The sequence below is a fragment of the Nanorana parkeri genome, unplaced genomic scaffold (genome assembly GCF_000935625.1).
Source record: "Nanorana parkeri isolate BGI_ZX_2015 unplaced genomic scaffold, ASM93562v1 scaffold36, whole genome shotgun sequence".
NCBI classification, from domain to species: domain Eukaryota; kingdom Metazoa; phylum Chordata; class Amphibia; order Anura; family Dicroglossidae; genus Nanorana; species Nanorana parkeri.
The window spans coordinates 172,316-196,661 of NW_017306304.1; the positions used below are offsets into that span (position 1 = coordinate 172,316).

General features: G+C 39.3%; 1 protein-coding gene across 1 annotated transcript in view; it reads right to left on the bottom strand.

Moving 5' to 3' along the window:
• Nucleotides 1–24,346, bottom strand: part of ANK2 (ankyrin 2) — a 168,320-nt gene that overhangs the window by 61,176 nt on the left and 82,798 nt on the right. Inside the window, exons 22-28 of the mRNA XM_018569969.1 lie at nt 23,444–23,542; nt 18,611–18,683; nt 12,984–13,125; nt 10,711–10,722; nt 9,094–9,196; nt 6,463–6,563; nt 3,168–3,203 (exon numbers count right to left, since the gene is read on the bottom strand). Of these exons, the coding sequence (XP_018425471.1) occupies nt 3,168–3,203; nt 6,463–6,563; nt 9,094–9,196; nt 10,711–10,722; nt 12,984–13,125; nt 18,611–18,683; nt 23,444–23,542 (566 nt within the window). The remainder of the gene's footprint in view (nt 1–3,167; nt 3,204–6,462; nt 6,564–9,093; nt 9,197–10,710; nt 10,723–12,983; nt 13,126–18,610; nt 18,684–23,443; nt 23,543–24,346) is intronic.

The window sequence follows — 24,346 nt, forward strand, 5'->3', positions numbered from 1 at the left end:
TATACATATACAAACATGTAAGCATGCACACATAATGCATATAAAAGGTGCAAGCAGTTTGAACATGCACATTGCAGTCCATGACACTTATTATCATTCCCTACTAAAATATTTTTTACAAGAATATCAGATTTTATCCTAAAATTCAAATATCTAATTGAAGGGTTGACCAAGACGTACAATGAGCAAGGAAATCACTAAACAAGGAAAATAATTTATTGAGACACAAGGACTGTGCTAACCCTCAGAACTCCTTTTACTTTGACCAGTCCTATTAATGTTGTACTATGTTTGTAATGAAAAAATAATGCCACAGGTCTGAGCATTTATTTCCCTACTAATAGAGCACTACTACTAATACAGCACCAAGAAGGTGGCAGAGGACTGACAACTCCAGCTTTCGAGGGCTAGGGTAGTCACAAAAATTGTATTGCATGACAGGACATTATCCATTTGACTTCACTCATGTTCACCTGTTGAGGTGATTTTCATTAGTTTATTTGTTCACATTCAGACTGAGCGCAACATATTAGCAGCACTACAAATGTTTCAACTTTTATACCCCCTTAGTAATGAAGCTGAAACAAGTATAGGACAAGTGAATTCAGCCAGAAGCCTCCATGTTGTTCCAAGCACAGCTTTTCCTAAGAATGTAATGTAGCACTGGGTTTGGCATTTGAGATAATCCAGCAGTTTTCTATTTCTCATACCTTCTGTAATTCATATTTTTTATGGAGGTCACAAAAAGGCTATACAGCACAACTCACCATAGAGCAACCACAGTACAATTTGCTACAGTGCTTGCTGTAGGTCAGGGGTGCCCACAAGGTCGATCGCGATCTACCAGTCGATCGTGTAGCGATCACTGGTAGACCGCCATGTCCTCTCCTCCCGCCGCTTCTCTGGATCCCCGCTGCTCTCCCCAGCGGGGATCCGAGAAGAAGTGAAGGAACTGGCGGCGGGGGAGGATGGAGCCGCTGTCACAGAACTAATGTAGAGCAGTGAGGAGAGAGAGAGAGAGAGAGACGCTCGGACAGGATCTAACAGCCGGCGCCTCTCTCTCCCCTCACTGCTCGTCCGTTCTGTCACAGCGGCTCCAACACCCCCCCCCCACGCCACGCCCCCTCCCGCCCCTGAATGCAGGTGTTTTTTAGTTGGTAGATCTCAATGAGCTCGTCATTTGAAAAGTAGATCTCCAGACGAAAAATAGTGCTGTAGGTGACACAGTGCATCCCATTACAGGGCTTATTGAAAAAACAAGAGCAAAGAGCAATGGTTTGTGGAAAAACAAAGCAGTTAATCAGACATCAGCATTCAGCAGGTTGATAAAATTATAAAAGCTGACGTGATTGGCTGCTATAGATTTAGAATGCACCATAGATCTTAACACTGGATTATTAGATATTTCTATATATGGCCAATTCACAACATAACGTAAAAACGTTGTCCAAGCTAAAGCAGAATTGTATATGTTGCATCATACACATTAACCAATCAGTTCTCCATGCTAAATGAAGATGGATGTTACAAGTTTGCTTCTGAATAGCAATACAGGCACAGCGAACAAAAATTATTTTTTTTAAATAAAATAATCAGGGTGCTTCAGTGTTCACTACTAAACAATACAAACTGTATAGTATAGTAGAGCTTTAAGAATTAGGTTTGATACGGTAAAAATATTTTAGTGTATAATTTAACACATAGCAATGTAGCAGATGGCAGACAATAAGGTTCACACTTATGCAGATACCAATGTTTCCATACTTAACAGCAGTGAAGTACATTACCAGTAATGAGGATGTGAACACGGCTGCAATGTGCTCACATACACTAAAAATGTGCATGATGCACTGTGAGCACACCTGACCACATTGCCCATCAAGTACAGTCATCTGCTGATTCCCAGGTCTTACATACCAGCAGACCACCAGGATACTGTTAGGGCCACGGAAGCAAAATAGGAGAAGTGGCCCCATGGGATTGTCGCAGGGGTGTACAATCCCATGTTAGAGCTGAGCTCCATGCAGATATAAAAGGCACAATTTAATGGAGCTTTTTATTTATCCTACATCATCATGTGTTTTTATGCAAACAATAAAAGTATGTGAATCTGACTGTCTCAGCCTTTGTCATCCACTGTATGTATAGCTGAGCTCAGATTGGGAGAGGGAGAAGCAGCGCAAGGAACCAATCTTATGGGCTGCAGTCTTCATGTACTACCAAGGAACATGCCGATAGAAGGAGAGTGCAGAATGACAAAAATGAGCTCATCAGTCTGCCGTTTCTCCTTTTTACTGTCCATTCACAGGCTGGGGAGAAGGCGCAGCTGTATTAGTTAAATGCAGTAGAATAAGGGCAGGGCATGGATCTGACTGTGCTGCCTGTCAGGGGTGTGTAAATCCCAAGATTGGGTGGAAAGAAATGCAAATCCTTTGGGAGATGAACAGCTCCCTTATATGTATTAAATCTATGCTTTTGGCTGCTGTTCTAGAGTTCAGCTTTAAACAGTATCTTATATATGTATAATATATATTTTTATGTAATATATAACTTATAATATAATAATATATCTTATTGCTGTATAAAAAAAAAGCTTCCTATATAAATCCAGATTAGAAATCACATTTATTAAAAAAAATACCTCAACTTTTTAAATGTTATATTTATTTAAAAAAATTATAATAAGTGTAAGCTGTCATCTGGGTATGAAGGTAACAGGTATCGATGAAGCAATACCTAGCTAGTAAAGTAACATTGAGAAAATGAATGTGCAAATAAAAGGGAAACCTTACAAATGTACAATCTGTCAGGATCACATTTAACTGAGTTTAGATAAAATCTTTGTGATCTACACATACTGTATCTTTGCACTATTTTCTGCTTCTCTAGCATTTTGGGTGGTCATTGGAGCTCTGCATATGCATGTGCATTATTTCGATGGACTGAGCATCATCATGCTTTTTGAAATCCTTACTAGGTGTACGTAAAAGCATTACTTACACATGCACTGTGTAATGAATTCATACAAGATACAAGTAATGATGCTGTATTATTTCATATTTTAGGTGATTAGTTGGGGTGAACACACTAAAGCATCCTGATATTGGTTACAGGAATACAATATGGAAGCAACGCAGTCATATATTGAACACAAAGTTTAGGATCACCTGCTGTGGTCTCGCTCAAGACAAGGAGATATGTGGCTGCAACAGAACAGATTATTTAGCAGTGAGAAAGCACAGAAAGAGGAAAGAAAGAAGTTAAGAAAACCTTATGAAATCTAGATTGGGCTACATTGTCCAATGTTTTCTACAGAGAAATGTATATGATGTCAATTTCAGTCATTAATGCAGTCATGTTTTCCTATTATTGAATATATATATATATATATTTATTTTATAACTGTATTCCCACAAACTTCACCCAAGATTCACACAGTTCCAACTAAACTCAATTACAAAATTGTCTGAATCCTGAGTGAAAGTTAAGTGATTCTTTATATGAAAACATTTATAAATAGACCCCTATAAGTGATAAAGTGCAAAATGTACCAGCCTGACAAGTGCCAATAACACTTATAATATAATGATGTAATCAATACAAAATTGAGTCTAAAGATCTAATGCTAAGGCCCCTTTCAGATGGGTGGTCCAATCAGGTCCACCTGTCAGTTTTTCAGGGTTTCCATTTACATCCAGTTGCCCCTGGCTCCGGCCAGATCCAGAAAAACAGAACAGTGTTCCATTTTGCCGCACCTAATCATGCTGGATTGGAGGGCAATAACAAAAGATGGTGTTCCAAAGTATCAACCAGTGCAATCTATGTATGTGCTCAGCAAGCTCCATCCAATGTGAGTTGTGGCACTTTTTGTAACTGATTTAATTTTGAATAAAATACTACACTAAGTTCAAATTCTTATGTATCATCTTTGCGGGTTGGACAATATAAGGAATAATGCTATTCGATTATTAATGATTATTTTGTATTGGATGCAAATTCTGCTTCTATACTGGGATGCATCTGTGGATATAGACTACCAACTTCTGGACGGTCCCTGGTGAGTGTATACATCTCAGGGGAAACCATTGGTAAAGAATGTTTGAATACTAGTGGAAGACTCTGGAACACAGTTGGGGGCTGATTTACTGAAGGATTTGAGAATGTTCATACAATAAAATGTGTGAAGATTCACTTCAATTATAATCATGTAAAAAGAAAATCCTTATTTACTTATTTCATCTGCACATGATTGGATCATTGAAGTGAATATTCACACAATTTATTATGTGAGCATTCTCAAATCATTTAGTAAATCATCCCATTGGTTTGACTGCAGTGTTGACACATAGAAGATTTCATATTACACTTGAATAAAATTATTGGAGGTCTAATAACTTGATCTATACACATTTTATTCAGAATTGATTACTTTATATTGTTCATGTATATATGTGTACAGTAAAATGAGCACTTTTAAGGATAGGAATACTTTGATACTATAGTGTAGAATATATAGAGTTTTCAATTACTGAGAGATTTAACCACCTGTTGACAACCATTCTATTGGCAGCATATTGATATCAACATGTTGCAAATGAGGAGACTCATCAAGCGGTTACACCTCTCAATAGCAAGATTCAAATCACCCATGTATCCAAAGACTATAACATTTACTCTCAAAATTGATTCTGTCACAATTACATAGAACATTAAGGGCCGATTCACATATTTGCTTTGCAGTAATGTGTGCACCACAGTGTGGTGCGTTGTAGTGGTATTCACTTTAAATGGCACCCCAAAGCATATTCTCAACACACCACAACGGACCTGCATTTTAGCCCAGCACCACACTAAGATGTGAAACATCTGTGTTTTGTGATGTGGTGGGGAAAAAAGTTGCCCGTGGTCCAATGTGGGACACTGCCAGTCCACTCAGAGGGAATGCACCCCAAAGTTGTGATTTTATATAGCTTAAGCTTGAGTACAGACAAAAACAACTTGCTTTCAGACTTACTAACTGATCCATATCATTGTATATAATTTGTTTAAAGGTATTTCTGAAAACAAACCTAATGTAAACCAAGAATACATTTTGTACTGATAATCGCTGACATAATCATCTGCTCAGTTGTGCTCACATTGCAGACTTATTCAACTAGGCAATGCAGCAAGAAAATCTAACAAAGTGTAGTTACATAAGTGAGCTATAGTCTCACAACTGAAACATGAGGTGTGATTGTTTGGCATCAATAAGTACACTTTACTCTTTGCCCTACTGAATGAGCCTGCTGGTTGAAAAACCCATGTCAGTGTGATATAAGATTTATCCATTCCAAGGCCAAAAATTGGTTCAGTGCATTCACACTACAATAGAGTGATTTCACACTAACCAAATTAGTTTAACATTTCATATTATATTTCCTTACCATATATTAGTATGTCAGGCATGCACATATCACAAAGTGTTACTCACAATCCCACACACAGGATGAGTCAAGTGTGAATATAACTACATCTCATACAGGAGAATATTAAGGCTGGATTCACACTGTTCCATGTGGTAATGCACATGTGTAGGAATGAATAAGCCCATATAGTTTACCTTTCCCATTAAACTGCATCACATGGCTGTGAACCAGCAACATAGGGAAGAATTCGATTTCTACTTGCAGTGCACCTTCATGCAGCAACATGCATGATTTTTAGTGCATGAAAACAGACAAATGTAAATAGGCCCTTAGAGGTCTACTCACAAAGCTGCCGAAGGATCTAGCCGTAGCTTCGGCCGATCCTTTGGCTAGTTTTGGCCCCAGGACCCCTTCGGTTCAGTAGAACCGAAGGGGTGCTGTACGGGCTATTCACTATAGCCCTACAGCTTCCGAACGTGGCCGAGCGGCTCAGTCGAGCCGAACGCATATGCCTCTGCTCAGCTGCGCTAAAACCCGAAGCTAAGAACCATGGAGCGATGTCAGAATAGAGAAAAAAAAAAAAAAGTCCCATTCAAAAGCATTGGGACATTACTATTGGCTATTTCTATTGCAATAGCCAATAGTAAACTAGCATTGTACCCGCCCTCTTTTGCAGTTCCCCACCAGGTCCACCAGCAGAGGGCGGGAACAATGCTAGTTTACAGATCCGAAGCCACACGAAGCAAGCCGATGTACGGCTGATTTCAGCCGATATACGGCTGAAATCAGTCATTCACTGATGATCGGTCATTCACTCGGCTGCCCTCGGCAGCTTTGTGAATAGACCCCCTTAGTGTTTTTCTTTAGATTTGAGCAATACTGCCATCTGCTGGTAATACTAATAAATGTCTTCCACACTACATTTGGTGACAAGCACAAGCAATACAAGTTCATGTTCTGTCATCCATTAAGGAATAATTCAATTTCCAGCATAATTTCTCAGAGATATAATCCCTATAGGCTAAGTACATTGTATACGCTGAGGTATACTCACCCAGAATGGATTGGACTAGAAGAAAGTGCAACATTGTCTAAATTATCGTTCCCCCAGCTTAGACGATAAGTGTTATGCTCTGCTTTTGTCAGGTATGAAACCTAAAATAAAAAATGATATAAATAACTACAACAAACTTATTTCATACAGATAAACTTTTTTTGGTTGTTTTAATGTAGAGATTGAACCATAGTCAGGTTTTCACTGTTTGAAAGTCTGGAGGGGATTTCCCCTAACTACCTGTGTTGTGACTATTGAAGGGAAATCTCCACAACAGGAGTACAAGCAGCAATAAAAACCCTTACAGGGTTACAAGGGTTCTAACCATTACCCACTCTATCCAAAACTAAAAAAAAAGTTTTGGCTATCGTCCCATCTTTATAATTAAGGTTCCAATTTGTAATAAACATACAAAGGAGCATCTAAAATGGCTCAAAACAGAGAAGGGTGATACCCAAAATAAAAACTACTAACACTGTAGGAGAGCTCCAGTAGGAAAAACAGTCTAGTAAACGTAGATAGCCTAAGGATGAACTCCAGACAGGCAAATGTATACAAAGATGAAATACATATTCGGGAGGCATATATAAGGGAGGCATTTCACCTGCCAAAAGGATTTTTCAATTTTTCTGTGCCTATAATGGGCACGTGAGTATCAAACCTGGACCACGGAGCAATGGAAGAAGGTGGTCTGGTCTGATGAATAAAATGCATTTTACATCATATGGTTTTGCGGGTGCGTTTTTGTCGCATACCTGGGGAAGAAATGGCACCAGAATGCACTATGGGAAGAAGGCAAGCTGATGGAGGCAGTGTGATGCTTTGGAGAATGTTCTGCTGGGAGACCTTAGGTCCTGACAAGTGCCACCTACAATAACTAAACATTGTTGCTGACCTAGTGCACCCCTTCATGGAAAAGGTATTCCCTGATGGCAGTGCCCTCTTTCAGCAGAATAATGCGCACTGTCACACTGCAAAAATGGTTCAATAATAGTTTAAGGAACACAACAATTAATTTGAAGTGTTGACTTGGCCTACAAATTCTCCATATTTCAATCCAATCAAGCATCTGTAGGATGTGCAGAAAAAACAAGACCAAGGCCCCACCTCGCAAATTACAGAACTTAAAGGATCTGCAACTGATGGTTTGGTGCCAGATACCATAGCATTCCTTAAGAAGAGTACATGCCTCGACAGGTCAGAGCTGTTTTGGTGGCAAAAGGGGGCCTACTTAATATTAGGTGGGTGGTTATGGCTGATTAGTGTGTGTGTATATATATATTATATATCTCCTGTATATAATGATGTATCAATAAATATAGATTTACATTAATGCGTATTTTATATCTGTCTGGAGTTCAGCTTTAAGTTTGCACACAGCGGTTTATTTATTGTGAGCTGCAGCTAAGGGTAAATGTATAATTCTTAATAGGTGCATGATAATGGTTGAATGGAACTTGGTCGTGGGCAATAGCTAGTTTGTTTTTCAGATGCTTGTCATCATCTGAGAAAGGCTTAAAAGGCATAGTCTATCTTTTGCAAAAATGTAGTAAATGCACCCCCTACTGATATAATAAAAAAGGTGCATTTACTACATTTTTGCACTGAGGTCTGATGAGCATTGCCACTATGATAAGTGCATCGTGGGTGCAATTCACAGACTCCTGCATTGTGTACCCACAGCTCCAGGTCTATATGAAGGTATGGACCTATTGTTATGGGACTGGAGGAAGTTCTGGCTGGACTACAATTGTTGTGACATCACCACCCTGCTGCCGCCATGCGCTGCTGAATCCCACCTGCTGGGGTGCGAGATGAGATTTATTTTATTTTCACTGCCCAGCATTTAAGACACCAGAGGAAAATTGTTGGCCATGCTCTGGATTTTTAGTGGCATTGACAAGCTCATCATTCACGCTGAAACAGAAGAGTCATACACCCATCTCTGGCATTACACACTTGGGTGAAGCTGAAAATACCCAAAAAGCAAGTATGATTTTGTTAATGTTCAGATTTCAACAAATCAGCTCCTCCGCTGTTCACCTTTCCCCCCAACTGTCAGACGATGAGTTGGCCAAGTTTCCTCTGGTGCATGGAAAGTTGGGACTTGTAGAGCACAGGATTGTACTTCCTGTGTACTCGTTCCTCTATAGGAGGCTGGATGGTCACTTAGTCATTTTGGTTGCTTTTAGTAACAGAGATAAGCCAGGCAGACCAGACCAGGAGTGTATTTTATGTGGAAAAAGGGTATAGCATATCACTGATGTAATAACTGTATAAGGCTCATTGCAACGTTGATTTTTTAAAACAAAGATACAGTTGTCCTTTAAGAAGAAGTCTAATAACCACACTTATAACGTTTCAATATCAAATATGGAAACTTTTTCAGATCTAGTGCTACTTCCCACCCAATTTACTGATGTATTTCACTGAATACAGGTTTACATTAATAGAATTTAAAATGCAAAGAAGAGCAAGCCTATAAAAATGTAACAGTTATATTTAAAAAAAACACAATATTTGCTCAGAATATGTCCTTAATGAAAATACACTATTACTCATTTAGAACATCAAAACATTTCACGTATATGAGTGATGCAAAAAGTTAAAACAATCAATGAAAGTACCCACCTGGTCATGGGGTATGATAACAGTATCATCTATCATGGCACTGCCTCTGAGGTATGAGGAATGGCTCATCGTGTGGGACCTGTCTGAACTGAAGGATCGCAGGCTGGTCGGTTCACATATATACACATCAGCAGCAATGTTGGGTTTGGGAAGGTGGGATGGAAGGACAAGCCAAAGAATGACACCATTAGCCACTAGCATCTATGCAGCTTCCAGGGGAGACTATGAAGTCTCAGAAAGACCACATTCAAATGCTTTTAATGCATTAAAAATAAAACAAATTAATGTCAGTAAAATATAGCATCAGAAAACAGGAACCTTAATATAGAGTGTGGTCTAATATCAGAGAATACAATTCTTTAGAACAATTGCTTCTGGATAAATATGTATACAAAGAGTAACATTAAGGGTAACTGCGTGTACAATGAAATACAGAACAACCCCTGGAAGATACAAACTGCACTGACACTGAATCAGCTTCATGCTCTTTTAACGTCATTTTCATGATGCTGATGCCAAAGACACAAACAAAACATATAAAGCATCACACAAAAGCCGGGTGCTGGATTTCACAAGAATACATAAATAGACAACATTAGGAATGTCACAAGGAACTGTGAATCAAATAACATTTTAATAAGAAAAGCCACAGCTATAAAAAATACAAAAGCATTTGTGTATCTTGGTCATACAAAATTGTGAAGGAATTATGTAACGAACAAATTAAAACCTGAATGTATTCCATATAAACGTAAATGGCCCCCAAACCCTTAACCCTGGTGGGTAGTTTAATAAAGGGGTGATTATTATAGTGACCCATAAGAGCCAGTCAAAATCAGTGACTTCTTTTGTGTTTTCGGTCGGCTAATTAGGTGTTGGAAAAATTCTTACAGAAAACTAACTATGAAGTGACAAATAATTTATACTGTTGATTTGAACAGGATGAGGCAATGCAGGGGCTATCTTTATAACATAAATGACTGCCCGAAAAAAGTTAATGTTAATAAAGTGATAAAACATCGACCATATTAAACATTCTGTTCATTTCTCCTTGCCCTCAATTATGATATGAATCATGTCGCAGTTCTTATAGTAGCACTTGGTGTTGATTTACTAAAGGACTAGTTCATTTTCACCAGTCACCATTTTCACAAAGCTAACAGGGTTATTAACTAAAGGGTGAAGAGTTTGGGGAAGCCAGGAGAAGTGAACAATCTAGGACAACATTATAACATTGGAAAAGTTCTCCAATACAGTTAACTTTCCAGTTCAGCTATGTTGTCCTAGATTGTTCACTTCTGCCTTCTCAAAACTCTTCACCCTTTTGTAAATCCTCCTCAGTATATACGTGGATCACATGTAAAAATTATCAGATTATTCCTGATAATGATTTAAAATGTACATGGAATTGTTGTTTTCTATACCACATAATATTTTTATCTGCCACAAAAAAAGACAATGCCCATTATGCAGCACAGTGGCTTAATGTTAACACGCAACATAAAGGTAGTGCTGTGAAGGTCACAAATAGCATTTTTATGGAAGAAAGAACATGTATGCTGGGTGGTACGGGGTGAACCTAGGGAACACAGTCATCTCATGCAATGTCATACCTACCTAGGCATAGTACTGTGGGATTAAATCCATATAAATGGAAGGGAGAAAAAGAAAGGAAAGAAATAAGTGATAGGAAAACTGTTAGGAAATGGAGGGTAACTGTTGCATTAGTCAAAGAAAACAAGTAGTACATAAACCATAAAAAAAAAAAAAAAAAAAAAAAAAAATTGGGGGTTTAAAATTAAAAAAAAAAAAAAAATAACAAATAAAACATAAAAAAAAAAAAAAAAAAAAAAAAGTTGGGTAGTTAAAATTAACAATTTGGAGTGAAATGAGAGTGCTGGTGATATTAGTGACATTGTTTTTACTATAGTAATTCCTATTGCTAAACATTCTTCCTGCAGTGTAAAAATCTTCAAGGGTGTGTACTAGTAGACTGTGGGTTGCTATAAACAATACTATGGGGGGAATTTATCAAAACTGGAGAAGACAAAATCTGGAGCAGTTGTCCATGGCAACCAATCAGCTTCTCTCTTCAGTTTGTTCAGTTAAGGTTTGAAAATGAAAGCTAGAAGCTGATTGGTTGTCATGCACAGCTGCTCCAGATTTTGTCTGCTCCAGTTTTAATAAATTCCCCTCAATGTATTTACAACATAAAAAAAGATATTTACATTTCCAGCTACAAACTGCATAAACTTTTATTTTCCTTAACTGAGGAATTTTATATTATAGGTCTAGATACACAACTATTACTCTATACCCATGATAAGGTTGGGATTCTACATACGTCTCTTTGCTTTGATTAGGTTTTGAGGACACTCCGTATGAGTGGGAGTCAGCAGACGTTTCTCCACACACTGACAGAATGTAAGATCCTTGGAATGACTTTACACTGCAGATGGGACAACAGGTTTACTCTAATCCAGTATTGTTGGCACATGAGTAGCTTTACACCCTGAACTCAAGATAGTTCTAGTGCTTCTTGAAATGAATCAATGTCACAAAACACGGCAATGTAGTGAGTGCATGATGGCCTCCTTGTGGGACTGGGTGATGGAGGCACTTTAAATATAGATTTTTTTTTTACAGAAAAGGTTTATTATTATTATTTGTTCTGTTTTTTTTTTAATATAAACTGTGTATTTGATCATTTAAATGAGTGCTAGTGTACCTCCAATTATCGATTCTCAATGCACAGCATCACTGTGAAATGTCTACTATGCAATACATCTTTGTGTTTTACTTTGTTTATTACATAAATGCAGAAATGCCAAACAAGTATCTCCATTTAGCCTGGTAGAAACACAACATGCTATATATATATATATATATACTGTAGAAGTAGTCATCAACAGCTTTGTCTCCATTGTTAAGATGATCTCTAAAACAGCAATTTAGCAAATCATTATGCTAAGTGCAGAGATTCTAGGAAAATACATCATGCTGGAATAAGATATCCATTACCCAGAGGTGAACACTACCTTTATATTCACAAAAGATCCAACTGAAGCTCAGTTATGATATTGCAGTCATTTAAAGTGACTGCTTTAACCCTTTTCCTGCCACCAACGTAAGGCATACGACTTTAGCGACCATGAACTTATATCAGCACTGTTCCCCGGGCGGTCCCCTTTAAATTAATAGCGGTCATCAGTGGCTGGCAAGCCGCTGATGACAGCTATTAACAAGAATTCCGGGCACCCCCCGCCAGCACAGCTGCCGCTGGCATTTTCAGCCTCTGCTCCCTGCCTGGAGCCGCTCCAGGCAGGGATCAGTGTCTGTATGAATCCCCGCTGCTCTCCCCCGCTTGTATGGGCTGAGGCAGCGGGGATCCAAATAGAAATGGCCGGCCGGAGATAGTTCTCTCCTACTCTGTAAAAACGTATGTATGTAAAGAAATTGGTCATTGGGAAACACTCTTGAACGTTTTTTTGTGTGATTCCTGGTCTATTGATAGATAATGTTTACACTGAACATTGAATAGAGGTGTTATGATTTCTTAAAACAGGCACATTTATTGTATAAGGTAATAGTATCTCAGGTTTTGGGCTGGGCTTTCTTTTTTAGCCTTTGCTATGAGAGAAGGAGGCCGTTTTAATAAGGTTTAGTTTTGCAGATATAGGGAGGCCCTGTTCTGCACCCATTTGTAATAAATAGCCACTCTTTTGCTGTCCTCTTTATTAAAATGTCTAATTCCTCTGCTATGATTTTTCTCAGTTTTCACAGATAAAGAATGCATTTCAGCAGTCATAGGTTAAAGCTCATCAAACAGAAAATGTCATACCCTATAGCCCATTTTGCATGTAAAAAATACAATGATCATTCCTCCATACCTGTCTGATCGTCCGCCCTCCAAGCTGTACCTCAAATAGGTCATACCGTCCAAATACTGGCTGCTTGGCAGAGAGTCATCTCCTAATTCTTTTAAATCTTCAGGTCGCAGGTACTCACCACCATCCCCGGTCATTGTATCATCTTGTAAAAAATCAAGTAGAACACTTAATACTTGACAACAGTATTTTACACCTATCACCATACCGAACATGGATCTGGAAATGGTCACTACCACATATATGAATATTGTAGCATTGCAGGGGCATATGCATATTTGCATTGCTGATACAACAAGCAGCAATATAGCAAAATAACTACAGAAGACTAGCTCACAGAATTCAAACCTTTCTCATGCTTTTATTGTATGTTAGATTACTAAATTGATTTAAAGCTCAAATTTAGCGCAAACCTTTTATTTTAGTTTGGGAATGGATGAATCTCCTGCTATGGCTACTTTATCCTGACAGCCGATACCCACAGAATACAAGAACAGTGAGTGCAGATGATTGCCTCTCATAGCTAAATATTGATGGCACAGCTCCAAAAGAAGATTACACCGTCAATTATTGGCAATAGAGTTGAGCCACCCACTGTAAGAATTTATTCTGAATTGGCCAAATTTCTCACAGTGCCTTAGTTTCAGCTGGAGAGATTTCCTATTACTTCCTGTTCCAACAGGTAGTGAGCAGGAATCTATCAAATGGGGTCACAGACCATTAATACAATTCAGAGAATGGTTCTATCCTTTCCCCACTCTGTCTAAAACAACAGCAAAAAAAACTGGACTGGAGATGTGCTTAAGTAAAGGCTTCCACCAGCAGCTGCATTAGAAAGCAGCCACTTGTGTTGGAATCGGTGCTGAAACACTGAAAAATGGCAGTGATCACACTGTAACCTTTATTTTAACTTTATTGAAACGTCACAAAGTGTCACAATAAGAGGCGTGATTAGAACCCTCAGGGTCCCAGTGCAAGAAACCATGAAGTTACCCAGCCCTCTTTTTTCTTTCAGGGCCCCCCAAGTGATGGAACACCAGGCTCCAGTCACACATGCGACCGCTGCAACCCTGGTAGTTCCGATTGTGGTCACAACACGTTTCAGTGAAAAGAAGTACTGCATAGTACTCTTTCCTGTGCACACCTTCACGATGTGATGATGTGAACTGACTCTATTGTAAACAAGGTAATTTGCCTTGTCTATGCATTAGGAATGTGCAGCTTGATACACCTGTTGTGAACGGGCCCTAAGACAGTCATATATTTTCTATCACTTACAGTATTAAACTTTTACAGAAATTGGTTATTTTGGGGGTTGCTGTTCCTAAAAGAAACATACATACGGAGAAATACAGAGGCTAGCATTGCTAGCCTCACCTTCTGAAAATGCTACTTGTCTGGCTGTCATACTGATCAAATGGCTTAAGCAATGTATGCAGTTTATTCCTGGAACAAATATGCAGATCAGATTTCAGAAGGAGGTCAGCAATAGCAGCCCATGTATTATTCTCAGGAAAATATTTCTCCAGGGTCTATTCACACATAATTACATTGTGCATATGTTTTTCTGTGTTGAGGTGCATTGAAGGGCAAACCGTATTGTGTGTTGAAGCACAGGTGTGTTCTGGTGCTGCTTTGGGGATCTATTCAAAATGAATGGCACCACAGTGCTGTGGGCAGTGGCAGAGGAGCACAAAAATTCTCGCTGGCACACACTTGCCAGCAGCATCAGTTTTTGCTTTGGAGATGTCACCTCTCCAAGCCTGTAGGAAAATTCCCTGCCTCTGAAATAGGAATGCACCAATATCAAGTAACGTACTCGGTACACAAGTACAGATACTTTTCGAGCTCCAAGACTAGACTAGAGAAAAATTCTAAAGTTAGGAGGCAGCTGTCATTTGTAAGGAGCACGCAGAGCTCCTGGGATTTGTACATCTTTGTTTTAATTTATGATTTCGTTTTTATAAACATATATAAAGGGATGCACCGATACCATTTTTGCAAGTACAAGTACTGATACTTGCCCAAGTACTCACAGGTACAAGTACGGATACATTTTAGTTTAGTGTCATGTGACAGTTTTTCTAAAACAATATTGACTAATGATTTCAGGATAGTGGTGGAGAGCCAGGGCCCTGACACAGCTACAACTGCTGCAACCCTGGTAGTTCTCATGAAAATGCCAAGTATCGGCCCTGGTATCTGAACAGGTATCGGTGCATCCCTACTCTGAAACTTCAAGTGCCACTGACAGAAATGCTAAGTGAAGTTGTCGGAGGCGTTTCTATCTGCAGCACAGAGGTAACTTCACACAAACAGAAATAATAGAGGCCGAGCAATAAAATGTGATCAGCCTCAGCCCTACACAGATGGCGGACTAATCTCAGCTTTTAGTTTATGTAAATAAATGACAACCACGGCTGCCTTAATACCCAACTAGTGACTGCATCAGACAGATTGCAGTCACTGTTCAGCCAACCATTTTCCACCTGGCAATCGCCCAAAATTCAAGCAGTGTATGGCTATCCTAACTCAAAGAGCAAATGCACTTTGCAAATCCCAGCTCCAGGATGTAAACTGCCACCATAGTCTCAAATGTGCCTGGTTTCCACTGGAATTTTTGTCCTCAAACCCCCACCATTTCTCTGCTGTGTGGGCGGCAGAAAGGGACAGGAGCTAGTCGGGGATAGGCAGAACCGGAGCAAGAAGAAGCGGAGCTGAGCATAGGTAGTATGCAGACATGAGCTCCATTACGTCAGTGCTACCTGATGCAAAACCTGTTCGTGTGACCAGTTGCCCAGTGCACAAAAAGCCTCTGGGATGACTGGTCACCTGAACAGGAAGCTAAGATGCTGGAACCCTTCTGAGGCAAATGTCCAACAGCCATCTCAAGGGAATTGATCTGACAGGAAAGGAAAAGAGGAAGATTCTGCATAAGATAATCTTATTGTGTGCAATCTTCTACCTGCCAGTAGTTGAGATTGAACATAACAGAAGGAAGCAACCTATGTGCCTTCACCGTTGTTTGAATAAATATAACTAATAGAAAGACAATGGACAGAGGTATTACAAAATACTAGGTTTATTATATAACATGCTTTTCACAAGTAGTCCTCCTTAAACACCACTACACACACCACCATTGTTAATTTGTTTCTCTCTCCTGCATATGTTATATTGAGAATGCAATATTAGAAAATGCAAGAGTCAACATACTTTCATCAAGTTCACTGCAAAACACATCAATATCAAGAGCATTCCGCAATACTCTGCATACACCAATACCTTGATCACTAAGAAGTTCTTCATCAGACAAGAGCTCACCAGCAAAAAATTTAAGAGCTGCACAGAGCAAATTTCAATGTGAAAGAAGTGAAGGAGATTTATGGAGCTAATAAAAGACCCTGCGGGGTATCTCACAACAGACACTGCTTGAGTTCATGAGAAGTTGCTGAGGAAATGTGCATGCAGACAAAACAATGTAGAAGAAGAAAATAAACTAGTTCATGGAAATGTGACATAAGTGTACCTATCCTAGTTCGTTACACTTACAATTATACAAATACAGCTACATAACTATACAGCTGTCGTTGTTTTAGGATCAGAATGTGTAGGTTAGTTACTTTTGATAATGTACTGAAAAACTGTGGACTACTACAAACTTTTAATTTGATGGGAAATGTCAGCAATTACCAGAAACATTTCATATCCCCTCACATTATAAAAGTCAATCATTTACAGATGAATTAAAATAATATGAGGCTTTTGTGCTAGGTATCTATTTTTAATATGAATTCTAAAGGTAACTGTTCTTCAGATTAAAATGGTTTCCAGAAGCTACATGTCAGCTTTAGAATGGGTTGTCCATACCAGTTGGCTATTTTGTGCAATTAACACTGTATACTTCTGCAAGACTTCTGAGATTCTTGCAAGCTAATAACTGGCACCTAACAACACTTTTTTTCTGCCGAGCAATGCATCCAAAACTAAAAAAGCATACACAAGTATAAAGCTGTTCAGAGACTCCAACTTTTCTATCTTATTTCTCCACTCTAAATTTTCCCAGTGCTGCTTTTGCCCTCAATTGACGCAACTGCATTTTGCGTCATCCATAACCAGATTAGTCTTCCTGGAACAATATTATCAGTCATCATACCACCTACTTGATCATAAGCGATCATCAAGCTGAATCAAATTGATTCATGCTGTTGGCTGAATCAAATGTCAGCCAACAGCAGCTAATATTAGTTCTCCTTGTAGCAAGCTATTACTTAACTCATCAGTATATTCTTCTCTTTTTAATAAACCTGCCATGATTGTAAGCAGAATACTGTTTGTTTATTACCTTATAAGAGGCACAAAAGGATGCTTACACATACTTTCATTGCTAGAAGTTTACTTTTGAACCCAAGGCATATGCTACATGCAAATCATGCACCTATAACATGCTCTGACATTCTCACCTCACCCACCTGTCCCAAACGTTCCCTTAAGGGATTTCTTTTTTGACAAAGTGGTTGCATCTTCCACCCAGTGGCATAACAATCGCCATAGCGACCCAGGGGGCCGATATGGGGCCCAGGCACAGGGGGGCACGGCCATGGCATCCCTCTGATGACGTGCGGGCCACCTGGGTCGCTATGGCATATCAGGGTGCAGGCTGTCAAGAGGAACGCACCGCGTTCTTCCTCACATCCGCTGCTGAGCTGATGGGGCCAGTGATGTAAGGGGAGGCAGGGCCCATCGATAGAGGAGAAGACAGGGCCTGACGATGAAAGAGGCAGGGCCCGGGGGCGGAAGAGGAGGTGGGGCCCGGCGCTGGCAGGTATGAGGTGTGCAGCCCACCTGAGACCCTGCAGAGCCTGCCATAGATTCTATGGCTGGCTCTGCAGGATCACTCTCAGGTGTATCTGTATCAGGTGGGCTCTGCAAGGGGCATAACTAGAAATCACAGGGCCCCATACAAAATTTTGCTATGGGGCCCTGTGATTTCTTGTTACGCCCCTGCTTCCGCCCTAAGAAGTGGAGTTCTGATGTGTAGAGGGAATATGGCAAAACTTGGAATACATGGAATTATGGGAATGTTCAAGGGAATTGGCAGCAGCATATAAGACCTTAAAGTACGCCTGTCATGACAGAAATAGGTAGACTGCCATTTTTTACCTCACCGTTTCTCAGAGAACGCTAGTCTCCTGGATGTTTTGTTGATGCTTTTGCTTCAGTGCAGTGTCACTGACCCAGAACACATCCATGTCATACATGCATGGCATGCATGTACTGCATAATTGTTTAAGTCTGGGATATTAAGAATCAGGCCATCAATGGCAGCTCCTATATACTTTTACTGACAGATGTACTTTAAGTAAGCTGAAATATCAAGATCTGCAAACAAAAGTTTTTGGATTTCCAACGCATACAGAAGCCATTTTAACAACAAGTGAATGTATGTGCAGCTATCATTAGGTATAATTACAAAATGTATTCAGTATCTTCTGATGATAGATCACTTCAAGCAATTATTACTGGGTAATGGTAGATTACAAGCAGAGAACATTTTACAACCATGTAATAAAATGTGTTTAGAATGAGGCAGGGGTGTACAAAATATTGCAAAAAATATTGATACCCACCTTCTTCATCGGAGACATCCAGCACCTCAGTCATTGTTTCTGGAACATTCAGCTTGTGTTTCTCTGTCACAGTCTGCACAAAACAAGGCCAACATAAGCATAAGGCAAGAAAATGCACTTCTGTATGTTATAATGTAATTTTACAGCATCCTGTAATAAAGTGATTCATCCCATAAAACATATGTGGCAATGTAAGCCAATACCACGGTGTTAGGTGGCCTCAAAGTCACCCAGGGTTCTCAGCCAGAGGGGCTGAGTGGCTCCAGGAAGACAGTACGTGTACCAGGAGAGAACTGCCTTTTCAGTTATTTCCAGGTTGTCTGGATCATAGTTGGGATCCTGGAGCCAGGAGATTTCTTAGAGCTCTGGGTGGGATGAAATCTCCATTCCTGGGTCCATGCTTTGGTAGTGACCAGCACCTGATTGTGCACCTGTGTACATCCTTCATGAAGAGTGTGCTGGGATGTGTTCAGGGCCCCACCTGTGAGTCAGGAGAGCTCCACCCTGGGGAGTGTTGGAGTTGTGTGCGTGCAGGGAGCACACGGACACAGACCACCTCGGGTGCATGCTAGACGCACACGGAACAGCCAGGGGTGGCTGGGAGAGGTCAGGAAGGTCGGTGACCCGAGGACCTGCGGTACAGTCTGCTAAGAGAGCAGAGTGAGGGCTCACGAGGGGTGAGCAGCATGAGTGTCTTGTAGCTGAGGAAAGCTACAGAGCCATAACAAGGACTGTCTTATGTTGCTGTTTCAAGCTATTTTGTGTTTGCCCTTTCAATAAACTGTGTTTCCTTGACTTACCTGGACTACAGTGGAGTGTCCTTGTTACACATAACACAGAATAACCAGGAGGAAACAGATTTAGCACTGGCCATAAAAGATGATGGACTTTCTGAGTGAGATGTTAAACCTTTTCACTTATTCAAAGTGATACATGTGTTGAGTTTTTAAGATAATAAAGTGGACCCGTTGCCAGGCTTTGGACTTTTTTTTAAAGGTCTTTGGTCCCTTTTAGGTGACAACAAGGGTTTTATTCTGTCCTCAGCGATGGGTGGGTTGTGCATACTGCAGAGAGCTCTGTCTGCAGGATTCACCTGTGAGCCGAAGACAGCCTGATGATGCACCCCAGAGGGCAATAGCTTGATGCTATGGATTTACAGGCAGTGGGTTGAAAAAACGTACTTCAATTAAACACGGAAGTGCAGCTCCATCTATTGGCATAAGTCTGCCTATCTGAGGCACTGTTCCCCACAGATAGGTTGAGTATTGCATCAAGAGCTGTTTTTTTATGTACATTTTTAATGAGGACTTATTTTTTTCATTATGCCAGTAACATGCAGTAAATTAGCTCATTTAACTGAACTTCTGGTCCTGCAAGGGAGACATTGCATTCACTAAACAAAGTATGTCCTGGTACTCTGACCTAGCCTTGTCCCAATTGTACATGATCAATTCACATAAACAGGTCCACATTCCTTGTTTGTTCCATTGACTGTTTATTAAACGAACAAGAAGCACTCTATGACATTAAAGCAATGCTGACCTGTTCTTTGTTTATTAAACCTTCAATCAATCGAGCAAGTAACATGGGCCCATTTATGTCAATTGAACGTGTGTAAGCAGTAAATAAGCTTTAAAAAAGCCCTCACTGACCTCTGTAGCTGCAGACATTGAGGTATAAATCAGACTCAAATTTCACTGCAAAAGCACTTAACCAACTTAAAGTGACAGGAGTTAAATCTTCAAAATGCATTGAAGTACCTTAACTATTACCAAAAATGGACCTTATTTATGTATCACTCAGCTGTAGATCCTTGAATCATCTCTGAATTGGTGCTGACACTGCCCTTCCTTCTGGAGGGTGGCTTCTTTTGTTTCCCATGGTCCTTGTGTGTGTTGTAAAGTAGTCATCACTCCAAGCTCGCTCCTGTGATGGACTACAATCTTATGCCCAGTTTACTCATTTGTATTGTAATTGTAGTCTATCACAGAAGAGAGCTTGGAGCAGTAGCTACTTTACAACACACACAAGGACCATGGGTAACAAAAGTAGCCACCCTCCAGAAGGAAAGACAGTGTCAGCACCAATTCAGAGATGATTTGAGGCTCTAAAGCTGAGTGATATACAAATAAAATACATTTTTGTAAATAGTTAAACACTTGAATGGATTTTTAAGGTTTAATTCCTGAGTTTAATACTGCTTGGTGGGATGAGAGCTCAGAGAATGAATTGAAGTACTTCAGTGCTTCTGCTGTGAAATTTGAGGATGCATTGCTCCACTGTGCCTGCAGCTAAAGAGGTCAGTAAATACTTCTCTTAAAGCTCATTTTCTGCTTACTAAAAATGTTTAAATTTGTGAATACCCATATCCTAGCTACTCGTTCATTAAAAATGTATTAACTTGTGAAATTAAAAAAGAAAGATAATAAATAGATTTATCTATTAATTGTGCATATAAAATAATGACTGAGCTTGTAATGGGGAGAGGGAATGATAAAAATTTGAAGGGTCCAGGTCCCACTAAATTTATTATAACTGGGGAACAAAAGCAATATTCACTCTGCAATACTCCTCTCTTTTGTAGTATTGTGTCTAGTACACAATGATAGGTCCATTTCAAGCTTTAAAATATAATGTAAATGGAGTATATACTGTATATCAGGATAATAACCATGTGGGAGTTGTGCATGAGTTCTTTAAAAACGATGCAGGGGTTTCGTGAGCTGTTGATGAGTTAAAATGTGTTTGTGTCTTTTCACTGAATCTGTGACAGATTTTTATAGACAAAGATAGCATAGATATAACAGCCGGCAGGTGGGCAGCACTGAAGTTGGTGCAGAGAAGGGGAGGGTGAGTACTGGGATGCATACATATAGTACTGATTAGGCAAGAACCTCCCTGTATGGCTTGAATAAATGCACAACATGCCTGGTAGACAAGCTGGAAACTTGGAAAAGTTAGTTTGGCAGTGAATTTGAGTCAGTTATGTAAAGGAACAAACCAAGATTTTCACAGCCATAAAATTATGCATAACCGATGCCAAGGTTTTGTTTGAAAACGCTGTGAAAATTGGCAATCTGCCGACTTCTTTGCATTGTGCCATAAGCCATTTCAGCTCCCATGAACAATTCATCCTCCATTAGTCCCAGTTTACTAAGGTAGCAGTACTCAGAATTTATACAGATTTCAAAGCTATACTTAAACACTACTTTTTCGTGAGCTGTGGCAAACTTTAGCAACATGCATCAATACAGGTCGTTGTGCTATATCAGCAAAGGCCCCTTTTCACTCGTACTCAGGCTCAGATTATATTTATAGTAAGTGATTGAGTTCTGCACAAATGCCAGGAGTGGCAATGTAGAAATTCCAGATTTTGTTAAAAAGTTTGGCCTATCTGGGACTATTTGTGGAAGCTATCAGGTCAGGTGCCATTATCTAACATTCCTGGTTTACTAAAAACAGCAAAACTTACTGGAGCTTATTCACACGCTGGGTTAGCACTAATAACATATACATATATGAATTGGTGTGCTACAAAAAAAAAATATTTCAAAATGACAACGTAATTATTTAGATGGTCTTTTTTTTGGAAACCCCAGAACTAAACAATCCCATGCAAATGCACTTTAAGCAATACCACTGGTGGTACATTATGTCCCACATGTTATCCTGCATCCAGTAACTATTCAGTAACTGGGCTGTGATGTTGCATCGTCAGTTCAAGAAGAAGAGACATAAAGATTATTATATGGCCGGCTAACATACACAGATCTGCAATTACATCACAAAGCAATGCATCATGTGATAGAAGTCTGTTTTTTATTTGTTGATAATTAATTTAACATGCTGCTGATTATCAGCAAATTAATGGAATCTTCATCACACACTGTGGCTGCCACATCTGTGCTATTTCACATTCAGGGGAATGTTAACCCATTTTAACCAAACAGAGATACAGAATTTAAAAAATGTAAGCTCTTTATGTACTGTATTGGATTTCCATAGTCTGAATTTCCCTCCTCTATGCTTGTTTCAGGTCAGTGGCTACCTACACCAGGAACAGGATAACAAACGTAGAGTCTTCACCTTTAAAGCTCAACTCATTTATTTCAGATTCTTTTTTTCTATGCTCACTGGTTTCCTTAAATAGGTGTTTTCATGCTTCTGCATGCACAATACTTTAACTTGTAATCTCTTAACGCACGTATATATTGGTACCCCTTACTGATTCACATTTCAGAAAACAACCCCCTCCATGCAACTTTGTTCCTAATAGGAACGAATAGGAACTTCCTATGCACTGCAGGTTAACAGGCATAGAACACAATAGGAAAAGTGCCAACCTATGTATATGATGTTTGGGTTTAGTGTCACTTTAATAAGAATCAGACAATAAAAGAAGGACTGGATGCTATAGTTAGTGCACTTAGCACTTTCCTACTTCCACTATTTATTAAATTAGTCCCTGCTTTCTGATAAGAAATTTTAAAGACACGTAATTAAATGCCTTGTATACGCCTTTAAATATACAGTATACTCTAACAATGCATATGTATTGTATGAGTTTATTCTGTGGGTCACAATACACAGTAACATTTCATTGTGAACAGGTTCAGTTCTCTAAGCTACAATGCATGCACTATTCAACAAAAAGATTGCTATTTTAAAAAATAAGAGTATTTTCAACTGTCAATAATTGTGCAGTATCTTAGTGAGCAGAGCCTAAGACGTACAAAATCTTTGCACACATGTCACACATACAAAGCCAGCCGAGCTGACTGACTACCTATGAAGCAAACTGCTGTACTATACTGTACGTATAGAGGTACTCACAGTGGTAGTTGTGATGACTTCCTCAGTAACAACCTTCAGTGTGTCCACCACAGAGATGTATCCTAGTCGCCTGGCAATCGCGAGGGCAGTATTACCATTCTGAAGAGGAAGATGGAGTGAGGAAAAGAGTGATATAACTGTAAGCAAATTAGTTCACATACAGTAAAGCAAGCGAGCCAGCCTTTCCATCCAAAACAAGGCACAGGAAAATGCGCTTCACAAATCTGTAATTTACTTCTGAAGTCTTTCTGTGCGCCTTTAATCCCCATAGCAACACAACACACTGACATCTGCCAGCTTCTCTGCATAAAAATGTTCTGTCTACTTTAAGGATGTCACGCACCAGCACAATTTGCCTTAAAAGCTAGCTGCTTAAGATGCTTACAAATGCAGGAATAGCTACACTGATGTTTCTGAAATATACATTCCCTTTAGTATTTTTAAAACATATTTTGCAAGAAACGGTTCTTCTATGAAATGGATCCCACTGTTCGTTTTAACCGGGGAAGAGAACAGACGGTAAAACTTGGATTCATTTGACTTCAGTGCTCCCTTAAGAAAAATAAAGCTACATAAACACATCTGACAGTCATTTAGAAGAAGTACAAGTAATTTCCATAGAGGAAATTCTTAGTCTACTGTCTACAAATAACTGACACCATAGGGTCATAAAATATATGCTCCAGAAACACTTGACATTAATCCTCTTGCCAATTTGTAAATATTCTACAGATGAATGTGTCATTCTCAGAAAGCGTAAAAGACCAGCTCCAGGCAAAAGTTATTATCATTTGGCAAACTGCTAATGCCAACTGGTACCGAATGAAATCTCATTCAATTTCATTTACTATGATTTGACAATAAATAAATACATAATTAAAAATTATGTATGTATATATATAT